The sequence below is a fragment of the Tursiops truncatus genome, chromosome 12 (assembly GCF_011762595.2).
Source record: "Tursiops truncatus isolate mTurTru1 chromosome 12, mTurTru1.mat.Y, whole genome shotgun sequence".
NCBI lineage: Eukaryota > Metazoa > Chordata > Mammalia > Artiodactyla > Delphinidae > Tursiops > Tursiops truncatus.
The window spans coordinates 32410950-32431507 of NC_047045.1; the positions used below are offsets into that span (position 1 = coordinate 32410950).

Genomic DNA, 20558 nt, shown 5'->3' on the forward strand with positions numbered 1-20558 from the left:
ACAATATTTCAAAATGACTCTAAACATAAATTAAGTTTACCCATTGGGAGGTCTAACTTGCATTCTGATCATTTATATGGGGCTGTGTGACTATATACCCGCTGTTTGATAAAAAATGATTATAACCACAGGCACCCACCATAGAACAGAGTGTATGTATAATGCTCGTGATGTCTCAGACATACAAAGCACCTTCTTAAAGAATGTCCGTTTCCTTTCCATGGTGAGCAGACATAATTTTTCACTCTTTAATACTTCTACTCCACAAAGTGGCTTATTTTATGAATTATGTTTTGCCATTTTCTCTTACGTTTATTTTAACAATATGAAAAACTGCATTCATAAAACAGATGGTTTTGTTTCATGGTACCCCAAATACTGGTATGTTTTCTGCTCTCTGTTAAAATCCACAGCTCTCTTGCTATTACAAGAACCTAACAGTATTTGTTTTAATACCACTTACTAAAAGGAAAGAAATAAAACGTTTCTTCTTAATAACCAGCTATTATTCTTGAATACTGAATCCTCATTTAAACCAAATTCATTTTCCAAGCCTACTGAATTAAATTTTCTTATTAAACAGGGCACAGAGTAAATAATCTTATTGCCAAGCATAATATTTCCAACTACTACATTTTTAATTTGTTAATTTAAAAGAACGTGAAATGAATCTACTCCTCATGGCCAATAGTACAGTCTTATTCCAAATAGCACCCTTTAACCAACTTCCTAATGTCAAAATAGCATTTCTACTAAGTGCCCTGGTGTGTCAATGCTTCCAAAGTAAATAACTGCTGAGGTAACCTAAAATCACAAGAATTTCAACCTCTACCAAAAAGAAAAAAGAAAAAGGTAACTCTGCACACAAAAGCGTTCTTCATAAAGGCTTCAACCCCAAGCAATTTTATTTTCACAAACATTACACAGAACGTGCTTTCTTCACGAGGGGCACACCAGGACACGTGGTCAGCCTGCAGGGCCACACCGCTAACCAGAAATGATTATTGTTTCTAGAAAGAGTAAGGCTCCACCGAGGCCGCCCAGCCAGCCGCGCCCGCAGGTGGCACCGCGAGGCCGGCTCCTCACGCAGCGAGGATGCTGCACAACAAGCCGGGCCTGGGCGCCTGCCAAGACTTGCAGTCTTAGCTCAGGTCGGGTCCCTTTGCTTTCTGGAGGTTAAAGTTAGACCCTCCTGGTCACTTAAACCCCCTTTGTGGTTCAAGGAAGGAATCACTCTCTCAGAACTCTTAACTTTGATTGGAGACTCTGGTTAAAATTAAGAACTTCAAACCCAGCTTTGAAAAAGTGAAACAGATGTCCTGTTTATTAACTATAAACGGCTCCGTACGTGGGACCCTCCTCTCTCTCTCTTTCCTGCCGCATTGTTTTATTTAATGCAGAGTTAGATTAAAAGGTTAAAAGAGAGAGAGTAGAAAGCAAATATGGACTGTGGATGGGAAAAGTCCTAAATCTTTCTCTAGAACGTAAGAAAGTCTCTTCATAGCGGCGAAAGTGCTGGAGCTGCCCCTCAGCCGGCGCTCAGGGTCAAAACCGGCGTCCCCGCGGACCCCAGTCTCGCCTAACACGGCCGTGCCCACCACCTGCACCCTCGTGGAAACCAGGGTCGCCTGCAGTGGGCAAAGGGGTCCCAGACTTGCACTCACGTGAGGACATAGTTGACGCTGACGATACAGTGCGGCCTGGACGAGCGGCTGTTGTGCACGATGGTCGCATAGCTCTGCACCCACACCCAGCCGCCGTGCTTCGCCAGGAACCGGTAGTATTTGGTGGTCACCTGCCCCTTTACCAGCACTGATGGAAAGACACAAGGCAGCTGATGGTGAACGGACCCGCTCCTGAACCGGTCCAAATGTAATCCCTGTCGGTGGGAGGGCGGGTCCCCCGTGAGCCCTGATAACTGCTCCCAGGGCAGGAGGGAGAGAACGTTCTGGTTAGAACGTTCCCAAATGAACCGACTGTCCTGTTCATTTGCATCGAGTGCTTGGGTCCCTCACGGTTAGCAAGGAGGGCAACACTTAAAGTTGGGGGATTCCCGGCACTCGATGTTCTACCTACGGAAGGTCTGGGCCGCTCAACTCCGATGCTCACGTTCCCTGTCTCGGAGATTAAACTCAAAGCAAAGCTGTATCCAAAGCTGAAGCGAGTCAACGCGCGTGAGCCAAGCGGCCGAGCCTCGGTTTCCGCTTCCATCTTGGTGGGGGAGGGGGGCGGCTATCAATAGGAGAACAAGACCCCTCCTGGGAGAACCTCACTCAGAAACTCAGAGGCTCTCCCTCGGCCTGTGTGAGGGCCCGCGGATGAGGAGGGAAATGAAGTGGGACCGGTGCTGGGGCAGGCGCCCGCAGGGCCTCTCCAACCATCCCCCACCCCTCCCCCCACCGTCCTCCGCCCCGGGCCGGGCAGCGTGGCGCCTTACGCAGGTGGTGGGCGCAGCGCAGGTGGAAGGTGTCGCAGCCGTGCACGTGGTGGTACAGGGTCTTCTCAATCAGGTCCTGAGGCTCGTACCCCGTCAGCTCCGCCACTCTGCGGAGAGCAACCCCGGCGGGATGAGCGCGGAACCCTCGACAGCCGCCTCAGCGCTGGGTGCCCACCCTCACTTCGCAGGGCCCTGTCAGTCGCCTCATCTGCAAAATGGGCTCACAAGGTAGACGAGGAGCTCTCGGTGACTGAGTGGGGGCCGCCCTCCCTCTAGGGGTGACCCCTTCCCGCCCTGACTGCCCACCTGGAGTCCAGGAAGATGAGCTTCATGTCCAGGCTGGCGCGGAACATGAACATGTTGCTGTGCAGCTTGATCTCCGTGACGGCGCTGGGAGGCAGCGAGTGGCCCACGGCCACCAGGCCCACGTTCTGGTAGCAGCCGTCGAAGGGGGACATGTCCAGGCTGTACTGGCGGATCTTCAGGTAGCCGCTGCAGTGAATGACCTGAGGCGGACGGCGAGGGCGGGAGACTCAGCCACAGCCAGGAAACATCCAGAAAGGGGGCGAAGGGACTGAAACATCTGGAGACTCTCCTCGGCCACAAACGCCTGTGGGCCACGCCCGCGCATTGAAGTGTCCAAAGTTATTGGGGCTCCAACGTGTCTCAAGGGAACGACTGTACTGCCCCAGTGAACTCACTTGGGAGCTGAGGAAAATGCAGAGGCCTGAGCCCGGCCAACCCTAATGCATCCGGATCGCAAAGTGGGGCCCTGGAACCTGCATTCTGATCATGTTTAGTGCTTATTAAGCAAGAAAAACTTGGATTCCAGCTAAAGCGCTGGTTCTTAACCTCTGGCAGGGGAGGGGGCAGAATCTGACGCTGTGAGTAAACTCTACGAATCCACCGAAGTTACCGACAGTTTCAGACGCTTTACACACCCCTAAGGCCCATTGCGTGCCCCAGGTTAAGACCCCCAGCGGCCAGGCAGCACCCGGCCCCAGTGAGACGTACGCAATCTTAAAACGTAGTCCCCAGGTGTTCGCGAAGTTTAATGGCCCTGGCGGTGCGCCCGGCGCTGTGACGCGTGCGGGGCACTGTGGTCCCGGCGGCCTGAACCTCCCTCCCACGCCGCCGCACGCGCCTCTGGTCCTGCCCCGTTCACCTGCACCAGGCTCGGTGGCCGCGGCCGCCACGGGGCGTGGATCTCCCCTCTCAGCCACGCACCTTGTAGCCGCCGCAGGTGAGGCCCGCGTTCCTCTTGGCCAAGACGCACTTCATCCTCAGGAAGAAGGAGCGCTCGATCTCATACTCTGGAGAGAGGAGCGGACGGAGGCGCAGGACGTGAGGCCGGCGGCGCGGCGCCATGTCCCTGCCACGGCTAACGGAGGAAGAGCTACCAGGGGCTGCGATGGGCCGGAGTGTCGCCGGCGCGCGTCCGCCTTACCCTGGACGAAGTGAGAGTGGTAGGGCTGGTGGGCAGTGAGCACCGCCGTCATCTCGTCGTGGTCCGCAGGGTGGATGTATTCGTAAATGCTGTTCCCGGTCAGCTCTACCTGTAAAGAGGGGGGTATCACCGTCTCCGAGGAGGTGGGATGCCCCACGGAGGGGCTGGAAGATTCAGCCGGAGGTCTGCAGGGCTATGAGGACAGGAGCCACAGCTCTAGAGTCGGTCCTGAGTTCTAATTCCAGTTCTGCTGCCTGCTCCCTATTGCAACCTATCTAAGCCTCAGTTTCCTTATCTATGAGAGGAAAGAATAATAATAGTAATTGAAGTAGTTATAGTAGTAGCTTCCTGGCAATGTTCTGGTGAAGACATCACGACATGAGTATGTAACCACCTCCCATGATCTTTGGCTTATGGTAGCAGCTCAAAAAGGTAGCCATTGTTTGGCTGGTGGATGCTAAAGGGTAAGTAGAGAAAGAGGGAGATCCAGACCTCCTGCCAGCTGAGATGTTTCCAGTCCCAGAAACACCTATAAAAGCTTTGGGAAAGCCCCACCCGACCCTACCTCCAGCCCTGGCTGTAAACATTGAAGGCTGGAGGTGTGGACCACTCACCTACCTGAGAAAGACCCAGGTGGACTGAGGCTGTCTCCGAGATGTACATGATCTTCCCATCTGGGGCCACCACAAAGATGAAGCCATCCAAGGTCTGGGGAGACAGAAACCGTTGAATGGAGAGCCCTCTGGGCCATCGAGAGAAACTGGCGGTGGGGGGGGGGGGTACAGAAGTTAGAGATGTTCTGCCAGAAGTGCAGAGTGATGGAGTAGACAGGGCCTGGCAGGAAATAGAGCAAAGAAAACCAGCCACAAGAGTCTCTCTTTTGTTCATTCCAAATTTGTAAGCATGGGACATGCGGCACCCTAGGAGAGACTCTAGGAAGTGGTGCACAAGGCTACTGCCCTCCAAGACTGAGGAGTCACCAAAATGGACAAAGCAGGCATATCTGGAACATACACAAACATTCTGGGGGGAAAAAAATAACAGCCTGTGATAAGAGGTGGGTTAGGTTCTTGGGGTGATGGTCACTGAGCAAACCAGAAGTTTCCTGTGTCAGTCTTGGAGAGTTTCATAGTGGGATATTCTATAATGGAAAGAGTGCTAGCAGGGTTTGAGAAATAGTAGGCACTGGGAGATGTGGAAGGGCTGGCAGTTTGAAAAGTTTGTAGATAGAAGGCAGCAGGCCAGTGGCTCTGGAAAGAGTCCAGGAGAGGGGGATTTAGGAGATGGGAGGCTTTCCCGGCAGCAAGTCCGTAGAGTAGTGCTACAGTGTGTATGTGTGTGTTTACATTGATGCATCAAACTGGCAGGCTCTCCATGAAGAAAAGTCTTAGATTTTCACTGTTCCTTTATCTCTGTGAATGAGGCTTCAGTCCAGGCAGTGAAGCATAAAGATGAGTCAGATCCTGCTCTCAAGGATCTGGAAGTCCAAAACAGACAATTGGCCTAAAGACAGATATAATGAACATACAGCTGAATAGACAGTGCTGTGAGGGCCTGGAGACTTAGTGGCCAGAGGCCTGGGGAGAACCAGAGTGGCTTTAGGAGAGCTGTTTGAGTAGAGCCTTGAAAGGAAGCTTGAACATGAGAAGGGAGGAAGGGCATCCTAGGCAGAAGGAATGGCGTATGGAAAGCAGGGACTGGGGGTGGAGGATGGATCTGGTGTATTCAGGTTTGATGAGTTTGGTGTACCAGAGATGAGGCTGAGGGGCTACACTGGTGCTGGATTTTTGGAGAGTTTGAGATGTCAGTCTGTGGAATTTGGAGATGCTCCTGCAAGCATCAGATTCCAACAGAGGTTTCTAAGCAGGGAAATAGCATGCTTAGATGTGTTTTTTTGTTTTTGTTTTTTTTCTCCTGGCAGAATGTGGACAGTGATCTATAGGAGGAAAGAGTGGAAATGAGGAGATCAGAGATGGTCAAAGCTGAACTTGGGTGGTCACAAGGAAGATGAGATGGGGGAAGAGTCTAAGTCAAAGGTGGTTCTGGCTGTTGTGGAATTTTGGTGGCAGAAAGAGAAGCTGAGACTGACTTCAAGATCACTGAACATTTAGGGAGGCCTGGTGAGTTTTTGTATGAGTGGAAGTCTGGAAGAAGGAGATAATGAATTCTTGTCTTAGGTATGCTAAACTTCAGGTATATGCAGATTTCCATTTGGATGTGTCCAGTTGGCAGTAGGAAATAAAGGTCTGGCTCTCAGGAGGGGTGTCTAGACAAGAAACCAGTGGGGTCATGCAAATGAGAAGAAAGGAGTTGAAGTGGTGGTGTTGGTTGAGGTTGAGATAACCCAGGAAGCTGTGAGAGGAGAAACAGAGCTGGAACCTTAGGGGGAATGCCAGCCTTTACAACCAGACAGTAGTGGGAAAACCTAGAAAAGCAGGCAGAGAGGGAGAATAATCCAGGAAATTCCGCTACTTTAGAGACCCAGGGAGAGGCAGAATGTCAAGTAAGCAGTGTCACCTCCATCCAGTCTTTGCCCAAATGTCACCTTCCCAGTGAGGTCCTCTGCAACCGTCCCCATTTAAAATGGTGCCACTCAAACACAGCTCGCCTCCTTCCCCTTCTTCTTTTTCTCCATGGCACCTACACCACCTGTCATACCATGCTGTGCACCTGTGTGGGTTTGCAAGGCTGCTCTCCTTAGATTGTCAGCTCCATGAGGGCAGGGCTTTCTGTCTGGCATACAGTTGGGCCTCCTATGTTTGTGGAATGAACAAGGTCAGGTGTGATAAGAGATGAGCATCTTATGTTGGATATCAAAATATTGTGAAGCCTGTGCAGAGCACACCAGCTGTGAGAGATGCCAGAGTGCAAGCGGTGTGGGAGTGAGGGGGGCAGTGTAAGCAATCGAAATTGGGAGGATCATTAAGTCCTACAAGGAGTTTGGGATGAACACTAGGAAAAAGACTGGGCAAGAACTAGAAGGGGTGAGGGACTGTTTGAGTTTTGCTCTCTTGTTTACGTTGATGAGGAAACTTAGCTGGGAATATGGAGAGCTTTGGGTGGGGGGTCAGTTGTTGAGAGACAACTGATGAAAGACAACTTTCTCTCCCCTGAGAAAGGGGAGAAACAGAATCTTTTTAGTTAAATTCGGAGGCCAGGCCTGGGAGGGAATGCTCACACAGGGCCTCTCTTTGCTCTATGAAACCAAAATCTCTTTTGGCCTCTGGGATTGAAGGAGGCACAGGGTAGTGATGGGACAGGAAAGGCCACGGCACTCCTGCCATGAGATGCTTCTCATGTCTGGTCCAGGAGGGAGACGGGCTCAGAGTCCCCAGTCCGATGCTGCTCGGGTTTGAGGCTCCCACGGGAGGAGCCCGTGGTGGACTTGAATAATAAGAATAAGGGGGTGCAGGGTGGGATAAAAGTGTCAAGCCTAAAAATGCCCCCGGGAGTTTTACTATTTTAAATATTTGCTAGGCGACTTACGCGGGCAACGGGCAATTTAAAACGGTGTACACTGCAAACAGCGCGGTAATGGGCGCCACCACATTGGATAAACTCATTACTCAGGGAGGTGTATGTGTGTACGCGCGAGGGTCCGCACACGGCCCGGGCAGGCCTGGGGTGAGGGCGCGTGGAGAGAGAGGAGGGATCCCGGGGGCTACAGGGAGGAGGTGAAACGAGTTGCGGACGCAGCTGGATCCAGGACGTGTGGACTTAAAGCACTGACGGGTATTTCTACCAGATTCCCGTTATTTCCTGGATAAATTCTTCATTTGGGACGGTTTTGCAGCCCGGCCTCGGCAGCTTGGCCTCTGGTTCCCTCTGCTGAATGGCGTCAGATGGCGCCCCTTCCCTCCGTTCAGCCGTCCTGAATCGGGCCTTACCGGGCTCCCTTCCAAACCCAACGCGCCGACTGTCACCTCGAGAGGCGCCTTCCACACCCAGCGAGGTTAAGAGCTAAACATTTTAACTCTACAAGGAGTCGTAGGGGCTGCGAAACGGCCACCTCTGGACGGGATCCCATTTTCCGGGAAACAAGAATCCTGGCTCGGGGGCCGGCACCCGGGCCCTCGAAGCACGTGCGCCGCCGGGAGGCCCAAGTCAGTACCTGGAGCAGGTGGGAGCCCAGTTCGCGGCCTACGTTGTCCAGGGGGCTGGTCCTGCTCGAGTGGCCCCACGCTTCGCCGAGCCCTGTGGAGACACAGAGACACCCTTAAAAGACGCACTCCGACCCGGCTGGCGGTTTGAGACTAGTTTCGCGGTTTTGTCACCCAGGCAAGCTTGCACACACGACCAGATACCACCCGGGCTCCCTCCCCACCTAGACCGCAGGGACGCGAGAGGGTAAATGACGGCTCTGCCCGCTCAGCTTCTAACAGGTTTAACAGAAGTGAGACTCCCTCTCGCTCTGCTCGACCAGCCTGGGCTTCTCAGGAAGGGCAGGGTCCTGGCTGAGCGCCCCTACCCCGCCCCCGCCACAAGTGGCCGAGTTTGGGGACAGTCTGTGCCCAGAGGGGCCCCGACACCACCAGAGCGATAACTTTGGCGTAGGTTCACTAGTGTGCTTAGATGGGCGAGGGACACTATTTCCCACCCCAAGTTTCATCACCCTTATCAAGAGGCCGAGGGTGTCCACCCATCCAGCGAATACCGCTGCCCGCCGGGAACGACCTGAGACTGCGGCTCGTCCTGGTGGGCTTTCTGATTGGCTGCGGGGCTCTCCAGCCATTTTCCTTCCCTGGCCTCTGACTTTAATCCCCTTCGGAAAAATCCGTTTGCTTGCGGATGGCTTCCAATACCAGCTACCCTCCGCAGTCTTGCCTCTGCCTTTCCTTTCCTTTCCTAACCTCAGCTCCCTCCCTACTCCAAGAAAAAGCTCTCTGAAAGTCACTTATTTTCATTCAGGTGCTAACACCGTCTTACAATATTTTCGTTCCCTTTTGGACGTAGAGAATCATTCCTCTTCTCTGCTTCCCAGGTATCATCTATTAACAAAGACTGCCCCTTCCTCTCCTTGATGCTACCACGTTAAGATCTTTCCAGGCTTTGCCACACATCATTTCTCCGGTGATGCCTAAAAAATAAAACTCCCTGTATGCCCGTGGCTGATTTTTTAAAAAATTAATATGGAATCTGCTATAGTAACTGTTTTCAGGAAGAAAATGAAAAATAAGGCAGAAGAAACTTGCCAAGACCGAGGTTACACTACTATTGGGAAATATCTTTTAACAATGTTGCTGCTGAAATTAGTGTAACTAGGTAGTTAAATTCTTTTGTGCTTACACGATTAAACAAGGTTAAATGTGACCAAAAAATGGGGGGGGGGTGATTTACTGCATTACGGGACAAATCACTATGAAGTACCCAATGACAAACACTCGCATTGTAATATGGGGGTGGAGGCGGATCTTGCAGAATAAAACGCGGAGTCGGACTCCTGAAATGTGTTGGCCAGGAGCTGCTTCCGAAGCTAGCGATCAAAACCCTGGTAACGAGTAACCGTGAGCGCCCCTTAAGCTCGAATCGGGTCTTTCTGGGTGTTTGCACATTTAAATAAATCTAACGATCTCCCCACAGCTCTGCAAACACTGATGTTCCCCGCCTCCCCCCCACCTCGCCCGGACTCCTCTCCCTCCCTCGCGTCTCGGCAACCCCTCCTGATTCTTTAGCCCGCCCCAGTTTTCCTCCCCAGAGTGACTCCACTGCCCTGAGCCCTGTGGTCCCTCTGGACCGTGCGGGAGGTCCTCCGCCACAGCCGCCTGTACACACCCCTTCGCCTTGTCACCTTCCCTTCGCTCCTCCCGTCTCAGTCAAGCTATCCTCCTTGGTTTCTGGCACGACCTGTTCATGTTTTCATCCCGGATCACACCTACACACCCAGAAGAAGCGGGGGGAGGGGTTAGCCGGGGAGGCCGCACGGGGAAAGGGGAAAGGATCTTGCTGGGAAAGCCCGGGACCAGCATGGCGCTGACCCTTGGACACCGCGGGCCCAGCCGAGGCCTGAAAGCCCAAAGCTTCGCTGGGGCGAGGGGCCGGGCGCTCGGGCGTGCAGGGAGCTGGTCGCGGCCGCCTTGTGTCTGGAATCCCGTCTTCCTCAGCTCCCGGAAGAGTGCGAAGCCTGCGCCTGCAGCCAACACAGGTCTTTATTCTAAAATTATGAAGGTCCCCCCACAGCGGCTGGGGACGCCGGGGAGCCGCCTCCCGACCCAGATCATCCGAAAATCCCCCGAGCTGGGCTCAGGGTTAAGTACTGGTTCCGAACTCCCGGCGCCAGCCTTGGCTGGTTGTGGTCTCGGGCTGCGGCCTCATTAGTATGCGCCTACGAGGGAAAAATAAGACTTACCGGCAGGTTAATAAGCAGCCGGGCCGGGCGCAGGGTGACAGGGGCCTCCGTCGCCCTTTCCTGTACCCGCCCTCACACACACCCCCACCACCACCTTTTAAGGAACCTTTTGCTTTCACCGAGCATCGCCTTCTCTTCTGTTCCCGGTTGAAAGCTCCGTCACACGGTTATGCCTGGGTTAATGTTTTATAAGGGACTGGCTGCCCTCGTCTACCTGCCGAGCTTTCCTGACCTAATATCAGGGCTGAGCTCTCCAGTCAGCCTGCCCAGGACACCTTCGAAGCCCTGCTCATGGGTTTCACCTCCCGAAAAGCCCCGAGTGGGCTAGAGACCCCTCTCCCTGGACCCCCTCACCTTCTGCCTGCAGTGACGCGCTCCCGCACCCCATTTCAGTTGGCGAGGGGGGTAAGCTGAGATTTCGTTTCTGCACTTGACCTACCGCAGAAAATTCGCAAATCCTTTGATTGTCTGTTTAAAATGAGGAGGAAACCAACTCCCTTTGCGGCAGGATTACAGTGGGAACAAGATCTAAAGATTCTCTTGTAATTCGGTGAGGCCGAGAGAACGGGGGTTTTGCAAAGGAGAAAAGGAGCTCTGGGAGGGAGGCGATAACTAAATCGGGTTTTAGACGAAAGGATTTTCCCCAGCTAAAGTGGCCAAAGACAAAAGAAAACATAATCTATTTTGGAAGATTTCCAAGATATGCCACATTAACCTTAGCAGATAAATTTTGCTTCTCCCCGCCCCCCTCCTCCCTTAAAGTCTGGTTTATCATATTTACATAAGTAGTATCAGAAGGGATGTATCTATCCTGGATCTAAAGGGCTAGCTCACATTTCACGTGAAACCCCGGGCGAAGTTTCACTGTTGCTTTACCCTCAGTGCTCGGTTGAGCCATTTCCATTTAAATACCCCCTGACCCAAGGATTACCTCAATGGACTGACTGCACGGTTTTTGTAATTTCCTGAAAATGAGATTTCGATTTATAAAACAAGAAACCAATTAGTAACCAAATGAGGCGAAGTAGATCCACTAAAATTGACCTAATCCCACAGGCACAATTTAGGCCCGTTCTTGGCGAATGAATGATGAGCCCCAGTCTAGCGTGAGCTCAAAGCATCATCCAGCTGTGTTATTGCAAGCAGCAAAAATAAATTGATCGAGCTTTTCCTTCGGAATGAATTTCATACCCTTGACAAAATGTAGATTACAGACCTGGCATCATTGCCTCCTTCACTCAGACAGGAAGAGGAGGAGGAGGAGAGCTTGTTCTACTGTTCTTTTTTTTTTTTTTCTCTCCTTTAATAAATAAACACTATACGGGAACAGAAAGGTGTCCTCCTTGTTGTCGTTCCTGGGAACCTTCTCTTGGATGGATCGCGATGTGCCCTTTAGCCAGTATGGGGTTGATGGGGGAGCTGTCCCATGACCTGGCGACAACTTGGTGACTGAGACGGGCAAAGCCCTCCGAGACCGCGCTCCTAACTTCTGGTCCGGGGGTGGGGGGGGGGACTTGTCTCAGCCACCTGGTTTTTCCACAGGGCCTGCGCGTGCTCACTGAGAGCTCACTGTCCAAACCTCCCAAGCCACAAGCAAGCGGCCTTCGTGTTAGGGAGCCGGGAGCCTGGGCGGCTGGGCTCCTTGGGGAAGGTCGGGCGCGCTTAGCCGAGGCCGAGCGCCTGGAGCGGTCACTGGGCAGGAGGCCGCTTCGCTCACCTAGGCGCACCCACGCCTACCTCGGACGCCCGGCGCGGCCTTCTGGGCCACCTGGCGGGTGTGGCCGACCTTCCGAGGGCGTCGGTGGCCGCGCGGGGCCAGGCTTTATCCCGTGCGGCGGCCTGGCCCCCACCGTGCGTGTGTACCCTGCCCTCCCCTGCCTGCCTCTGAGACCCCCAGCCGCGCCGGGGGGGGGGGTTGGCGGGCGGGGGATCCGCTGAAGTTAGTGTGAATTTGGGGTGGAGACCGACGGTCGCTGCGCTGACTCTCCCTCTGCGCCCTCGTAGTGCCCCGGCCCCGAAGCTAGGGCTTCCCGGGCAGGGCCTAGCCCCGAGAGAACACGTACTGCAGGAACGAGGGACAGGCAAGGTTCGGCCAGGTGCCAACTAACCCGTGGGACGAACACGCACGAGGGGTTGACGGTAGTGCTGCAAGGCGGCTGAGAGCGGCAGGCGGTGTCCACTCAAGACTCCGGGCCTTCGAGGGTAGCCTGACAGGGCGTCCGAAGGCCGGCGCGGGCGAGGCAGACGGGTCTGCCCAGCGGCGCGGGCCTATCCCGCTTTTGTTCCACTTGGCGGTCGGGACTCGACAGACGCACAGCGGCCTCTCGGGCGGGATCTTGGCTTAAGTTTTAGACGAGGACCGGGCCTCGGGGCAGTGGCCCGCGCAGGACTAGGCACGGCGGGCGCACGGGCGCAGAAGCCCTCGCGTCCCGGGAGGGAAAAGACCTGGGCTCGCGCGGGGAGTGACGAGACGCCGTGAGGAGGCCGCGAGCAGGCTCACCCTCGGCTGCGGCCATCGGGGGAAAGGCAGGCGGGTCGCGGGCCACCACCGCGGGGCGAGAATGGGCCGCACGGCGCCGACCTGGCCGGCCGGCCGCGGCCTACATGCTTCTCCCCTCTGCGTGCTGCGGGCCCTGCGGGAGGCGCGGCGGGGGCTTCGACGAGGTCGCTATTCCCGGGCTGGTCCGAGCCACCGAGGTCGAGTGACTCCACGCAGGAGCCGCCTGCCCGAGGGCTCTACCCTAGGAAGAAGCTTTATTCCTCAATTCTCACACACTGTTTTAGTGTTTTCTGATTCGCAGGCCCACTGCGAAATAATTGAGGATCCCCCGTCCCCACGAAAAATTTAAAATTCCGTGGATCAGAGACTGGCACTGGGTGAGCAGCTAAAATCAAAAGGTTTTAGTTGGGTCTAAACCTCATTCTCTTGAGAAATACCTGAGCCGACAGATAGAGAAATGAGGCGAGAATCCATAGGTTCGAATTCTGTGTCCACGTTTGTAGCTGCAAAAGCTGGAAGCTGCAAAGATCTCCCCAGAATTGAAAAATAACTCCCCTAGAAATCGGATTTGTCCTCTGGAAATTTAACCTGATTTTAGCTTCAGACAGGTGATTGTACCCTGCCATATCTTATCATACCCTGTTTTGTAGTTTCGTTGCTGTTGTTGTTATTGGTTTTATTAGTGATCATTCCCTTTTCAAATACTTTTTTCATTGATCTGATCTATAATTTCTAGCACATAAATCTGCCTTGCAAATGCTCTGCATGGAGTTTAGTTCTGCACTCTACATTTTAAGTCAACATCAAAACTGGAATTAAAGAGAGAAAACCAGCGTGGAGCGTAAACTGTGCTTGAAGGCGTTTAAATGAGAAAAACTTCTGTAAGAAAATAAACATGGAAACCTAATGCTCAATCATTTCCCCAAGCAGCAAGAAAAACAGCTTTAAATCACCCGTCCACGTGGGAAATGGGACCTCTTTTTCTCTTTCAGTTCTTGGCCTCAAAAAAATATAAGGTGATTAAGGATTTCAATCTTGAGGTGACTATTACAGAAAGTGTTTGTGGAGGTTTGTTTAACCATCCTTGTCCTTCCAGCCTTTGTAGAAACTCTCTTTCATACACAGCTACTAATTTCAATTCTGTCATTATTTTTATTTTCCCAAGACACCTTGACAATGAAATAGTAGTGATGTTACCAAGATTCTGAATGGCCATAGATTTGAAAACATCTGATCCTTTCAAAGGTTATTCTGCAAGTCACTACGCCCCTAGTCAAAACTATCTTATATCTAAATAACAAATATATATATTTTAGTTGAATTTACCCTTTTTTGCACACAAATAAAGTCATATCATCACTTTTTTTATCCTGCCTTTTTGGTTTTGATAACACCAAAGACATACATATCTAGACGTGCCAATTTTTTCCTTGCAAGGCTATTTTAGAATAGAATATGTTACCACCTGGGAGATATGCAATTCTAAAGATTTCTAATGACAGTGATTGTACCAGAGTTTTTGTTTTTACTATGAAATCTCCAATCTAATGCTTTATTCCTAATTATTCCGAGCACCCACAGCCCACTCATCTGTTCCCTCTCTCTCTCTCTCTCATTTTTCCCTCAACAGCTCAATTTTATCTACTCAGATAAATAAAAGCTTAAGTTTGCTCCCAGACAAGGAATCTGCTATCCTAGGTGGGAAAAACTGTATTCAGCAAATGAGGGGGGAGAAAATTAAGGATTTTTAATTTTTTTCACATATAAGTATGGAAAGATTTCTGTTTTAAGTCTTTTAGAATTACAGGGTATTAAAAATAAAATGTAATATGAGCAAAAACAGTGGAGTTTTACAGTCATTTTTATGCCTGTAACTAAGATGTCACCAGATTTAGAAGTATTTTAGATTATATACCTTGCACACTCCATGTTACATATGATAGCAGGCTTACCATGATGAAATAGCTACTTTCATCCCACCCTTAAAATTTTACTGAAGCCCTACTATGTGCTAAGATGGTGTTAAGACAGATATGAAAATGAACTTCATTTCAAACAAATTCTTTCCCATTTCTCAGCACTAAAAAAGTTTACCCCCATATAAAGTGCTCAGTTTCCCCCACTGCCATGGACCCACTCTTGTCCCCACTTCTGCCGTCAGTCAACAGCTGAACCCAAACTTCGCACCCTCTGCAGGTTGTGCTTGGCTCTGCGGGCTAGTGATTATTTCACTCCTTTTAAAAACTGTTGGTTTTACTGTTTGTTGCTGTTGTCCTTTAATATTTTAAAGGGCTGTGTCTAGGGTTTTGGACTTTTGAAGCTAATCTATCCTCAAAATTAAAACCTCATCCCTAGGAACCAGCTGTCCGGATGACCCTGTCTAACTCACCCGGTGGAGGCTACGGGTGAGTTATGAGCTCAACAGTAGCTGGAGAAATAAATGATGTGCCCAGAGTTCACACATCGTCCATCCCCTCCTCCCCATAAACCCACACGCATCCACAGAAGAAGGGAGAGGAAGGAGGGGCCCGGGGCCCAGAGCTCCGAAGGAAGGTGAGTGGGGCTGCAGAAAGTACAGTCGCCTTTAAAGTAGCCACAGGGGACCGGCCTGGGCACCAAGGGGACTCCAGCCGGAGTCTTCACCGGCGCTCTTTTTAAAAATAACGAGAAGTTGGCTAAGAGAGTTTACTTTTCCTATTTATTTATCACGCGATTTATAATTTGTGGGGTTAGCACTTAATTAAACAAGAAACCTTGCTCTCTTTAAAACAAAAACAAAACAACGAGAATCAGCCCGATTCCCTCCGGCCGCGCCTGCCCGGGGTCTGCACGACACAAACGAGGCCCTGGCCTGGCGACTCCCCGGGCGCTCTGTCCCTCTCTGTGCCCGCCGGGGAAGCCGACCCTCTATTCTCTTCCTCCGCGATTACTCGCAGCCTCACAAGCAGCACCATATGCTTCTTCTGATCAAACAGCGAGCGACATCGGCACCGATAATTGACGAGACCCGCTAGAAATCACGCAGAAAGGGAGCCCACTGAGACCGCAGGGGCTGACAAATCACTGCTAATAATCCTGTTAGGAACAGATCGGCCAGCGGAGTTCGCAATAGCTTTATTTTTATAAAGTAGGCGCTGACAGTAGAAAGACAACGAGATCTCTTTTTTAAACAGAAGGCAATGTAGCATAATAGTAATTTTCCCACCAGCAATTCTCAGCACAGTTTGAATGGGAAATACGGTTTTTAATATATGTTCCCCCTCCTTTTTTTCTTTCTCTTTTTTTAAAACTTTTCAGGTATGTTAGGTTTTGATTCCTCTCTTCCTGTGGTTTCGAGGCTCAGATGAGATTGTTCAAGGAACTGCTTTAAGACAAAATGACCATACTACTATTTATAGTTTTGCGGTAAAACCGAACTATAATTTGGAAGTTTTCCTTTAGTGCCCCTGACTAATATGAGGACGTGTTTTGCAAGATTTTGATTCAGATAATAACTTTTAGTCAAGATGAAGCAAAGTGAAACTCAAAGCCCAATAATGATTATCTCCCCCCATTTCCTTAAAAGAGAACAACAAACTCCAAACATCCAAAATCAACAATAACATAAACCTCTCTTTGTCACATAAGAAGTTCTGGTTTGTAAGTACACAGGGTTCCTTCTCTTGAATTTTTGTTTGTTTAGTATTCTCTACATTTCCAAATCCTCCTCTCCCAGCAAAGACATATCTAAAATATTTTTTAAAATCTGTTTATGTGTTATTTGAATGTGGGTAAAGGAAAGGATGGGGAAATAGAAGAGTCCTTCCCCTAGGGAGTATAAATGGTTTTATACAGGACAGTGTTCTTTCAAGGCTACTCTGTCCTCACACAATGAATCTTGATAATCTAAATACACATTTTAAACCATGTCAAAAGCTCAGCTATTCTAACTTCTAGGCCTTATGAGACAATTTTCCCAGGGATCCATTTGCCAACCTACCAGCTAGCAGATATTTTCTAAGCAGGCTAGCGATCTTAATTCAATCTTATATCTTAGAGAAAATATCAAGCCCAGAGTTGCAAATCACCAAGTCCCAGAGTTAGTTTCGGAATCTGTGAACAACTCAGAATAAATTTGCTAGAAGCAGTCAAGAGACTGGGTAAATTCAGGACATATTTGTTCATGAATATGCCTGCTCTTCATCTGCAGGATTACTGACATATAGAGAAATTAGTATCTGCTTTAGCTAGCTCCATGTACATGGGTGTATCTAGACATAACAAAAATACAAGAAGTTAGAGATGTTCCTGCTCTCTGCTAGATACAATTCTAACAAGAGGAATAAAAAAAGAAAGTCATGTTTGGATTAGTAGTACTTTCAACTGAGCTCAGTATCTAAGTGTTGACAAAAGCACTGTTGAGCTGCTTCCCAATCAAACATATCCGATGGACTGAAGAGAAAGTATTCATGGGGAAGTAGAAAGAGCCACGGAAAGGCAACAGAAATTCTAAAGGCAGAGAGGTCCTTAGTTAAGCAGCCATGCTAAACTTCCCTTCGCAGAGAGTGTGTGTTTAAGTATGAATGTACTTCTCTGCCCGGTGGCGTAGGCTCATTCACTGGCAGATCCCGTGCCCCTTCTGCCTTTGAAATTCCATCTGAGCAAAGTCACTTACCTTCTGGGAACACTACTCTCATTTTGAGATAGCTGGTGGTGAGCCTGATTATGGATGCTTTGTCCAGTTGCGAGGTGATAGCCGAGGGTAAAGGCAGTAATTTAGCCAGTTCATAAAATTCACTGTTTTCCTTCTCCCTCCTAGTCCGGGCAGCATTTTTGGACTTCTCTTTCATCGTGTCTCGTTCCCCCTTTCTTCTTACAACATAAGTTCCACAGATTCATCCAAAACCAAAAATAAACTTTCAATTAGAGATCATATTTGGCAAAAATATAAAGCATACTTTGAATGACGAGACTGAAGTCTTTGCTTCAGTGTTTTGGTGGCAGTAAAAGACCAACGCGGCGAACAGAAAATTTTTTCTTTAAAAATATGGGATGCGAGTAGAGGAAAGTTGCTGATCCACCGCAGGCGATCTGGGCAATCCTAGGCGTCGCTGGGTATCAAATGCCGGGGGGACCTCCGAGGAGCTAGCCTTTTCTTCGGTTCCGCGCTGCGAACCCCGGTTCTCGGGAAATCGACATAATAATCCCCGACGTTTGCTTTCAGTCCCGCGGCCGTTAGGGTGGCTCCAAGCCGCTTTGGGAAGAACAGGAATGCCGGACAACTCTTTCAGGCCACTGTGAAGACAACAGCATCAGAGCGTAAGAGATCTGCGGCTCCACAATCACTCGCGCGCTCGCCCCAATTCTGAAAAATGGCCGGGAAGGGCCTCAGCGCGCCTCAGCTTTCCTCGCCGGGCTCAGTGTTTTGGTTGGTTGGTTGGTTGGTTAAGATTTGGAGAAATCAGCAGCGAGACTGAGTCCCCTGCAAATAACGCTCCCATTCTCTCACCCTCGTCAGACACATTCTCCAGCCCCCTGGGAAATTGCCCAAACAACAAAACGCAGATTTTGCAAGACCCTTAGGAGCCCCTCAGCCGCCGGTCCCCGTGCCCCTGCCCAGGCCAGGCGCAAGTCCCAGGAAGGCAGGTTTCCGCAAATCACAATTCCTCCACAGCGCTCGGGCACCTTTCCGTCCCCCCACTTTGGCAGGTCCGGAACTTGGCTCTCTAAATTGGGTCTCAAGTCTCGGGGATTCCTCAAAATGTAGCACTTACACATCAAGTCCCTCAGGACTGCCGAGGAGGCGACCCAGCGCTCTCCCTGCCCAGCAGGGGCGGCAACACGCCGGGCACGGCTGCGCCAGGTTAACAGGTGGCACATTCGCGACAGCCCCTCGCAGGCACCGGGGGGCGGGAGGCGCCCGGCCTCTCCCCCTCCGCCGTAGAGCTGCGGGCGCCGATGGGCGGGCGCAGGGCGTGTTCCGCTTCACCTACCTTCAGTCCCCGCTGGCAGCAAAGCGTGCGCAGGCGCCCACCTCTTAATTGTACTCATGCCTACCGTCCAACTAAGCCTCTCCTCAGGCCTCTCTGCTTCCCACCCGCAGAGAGGAGCAGAGCGTGCCCTGGCTCTCTCTTCTTTTCTTGGTCATGAATTGGGGGAGGGGTGTGTGGCAGAAGGAGGGGGATGCGGGCTTTGGGACGGGTGAGGTGGTTTTAGAATCCTCCTCCTCGGTAGTTGCTACGAAGCCAGTATTATTCCTGACTGGAAGCTGAAAACGCCCCCCTAACTTCTTAATGGTTTACGGGGTTTAGCTTCAACTTCACTCCCGGCTTCCCTCTCTCCCGCCCTCCCCTAATGCCACTCACAAACCTCCTCGCTTCTGATTGGCCCGGCGCGTCCCGGGGCGCGGCGCTCATTGGCCGACGGAGCTGAATGACGCGTGCACGCACCGCGCCTCCCCCCGGCGCACCCCGGCTGCCGGCTCGCTGCCTAGCTACCCGCGCGCGCAGCGCTCCTCACGAGCCGGGGGCACCGGTGTCTGCGCTGCCCGGCTATAGCAGCTCCTGCTTTCGGCCTCCCGGGCCTTGAGGGCGACGTGCAGGATCCGCGCTCCCCGCGATCCCCGGGGTTGAGAGTCTGTGCACTCAGCCCCGAGCGCCGGCCCCGCAGTGCTAGGGGCGCCCCAAAGCTGTGGGCAGCGGCCCCTGGCCGCAAAGGTCGGGCCCGGGGGCTGGGTCGCCCGGCAGCCGAGGCAGGAATAGCCCAGGCTGCGGGCGATGTTCGCCCAAAGGCCGACCAGGCGGCCGCTCCCTTCCCGCGGGCAAGTCGCGGGGCCCACAGCGTGCACGGGGCCGGTGGGTTATGTTTTCTTTGGCTTGTATTTTCTTTTTCGCATTTCTCTGAAACCACGGCGACACCGAATGCATCGCCAGAGAGGATAAATACACCCGTATTTAAATTAATCCCAAAGAGGAGCGTCTTTTCGGAAATGGGTCTAATCTAGGCGCTGATTTGTTCACGGGAGAAAGCTCAGTCATGGAGTTTTCCTATGGGGAGCAGATAGGGGACACTAGGGGAAAAGAGGTTACATTTCAGGCCAAAATAGAGTTAGAGTCGTTGATATAAAGTATCTCACAATAATCCGTTACCTTAAACGTGAGCGAAGAGTTTTTGTTGGGTTTTGTTTCAGGAAACAAAAGTCCAACATGAATATTCCTTACAGAAGGGACACAGTCTGCACGAATGAATCTACAGCATTTACGACCCCTTACAGGAGCCGTTTAAACAAACGCTTGTAAGTACTATTGCTGACAAGTTATATTTAAGAGAACCTCTCATTTGAATCGCCTTCCCTGTCATCTGAGGATAGAAAACAGCGACGGGAAGAAGTTCACTCGTCCCGGAAGACAATTATTGCTGCTTGCGAATCACTCCCTACAGATGCGATTCCCTGCTTGGTTTTGGTGCTGCTGGTGACTACGATTCTGCTCTTGGAGGTCGACTCGGAGGCAATTGTTTCATCAGCGGTAAAAGAGTGAGAACACCAGTCATGTTGCACTCGTCTCCTCGTTGGTGGCGCTGATTGCCTCCAAGAAAACATATACTCTGAAGAGGGGTGTGTGCCATCTTGCTGATATTCGGAACAACTTTGAGTGGTTGTTCAAAAATACACACATCTGCCCCCTCCTTGCCGCCCGATGGCCGTAAGCTCGAAGAACGACAATGGGAGCGTCCTCGGGGTATTTACACATCTGGGAAACACCTGGCAGGAGGAGGTTGTGAACGTTCTGGACAGAAAAACAAAACAAAACTTTTTTGAAAAAGAACTAAATATAGAGATGTGGTAGGT

The 20558-nt window shown here is 51.3% G+C and overlaps 1 protein-coding gene across 1 annotated transcript in view; it reads right to left on the reverse strand.

The window, feature by feature from the left end:
* The window catches only part of SIM1 (SIM bHLH transcription factor 1), a 72322-nt gene extending 53309 nt beyond the window's left edge, over positions 1–19013 (reverse strand). The window contains exons 1-9 of the mRNA XM_073789461.1: positions 18703–19013; positions 17385–18004; positions 7996–8078; positions 4499–4592; positions 3885–3989; positions 3665–3750; positions 2744–2943; positions 2438–2544; positions 1665–1812 (exon numbers count right to left, since the gene is read on the reverse strand). Coding sequence (XP_073645562.1) covers positions 1665–1812; positions 2438–2544; positions 2744–2943; positions 3665–3750; positions 3885–3989; positions 4499–4592; positions 7996–8078; positions 17385–17559 — 998 coding nt within the window. The 5' untranslated portion in view covers positions 17560–18004; positions 18703–19013. The remainder of the gene's footprint in view (positions 1–1664; positions 1813–2437; positions 2545–2743; positions 2944–3664; positions 3751–3884; positions 3990–4498; positions 4593–7995; positions 8079–17384; positions 18005–18702) is intronic.
* Between the last annotated feature and the right edge of the window lie 1545 nt (positions 19014–20558).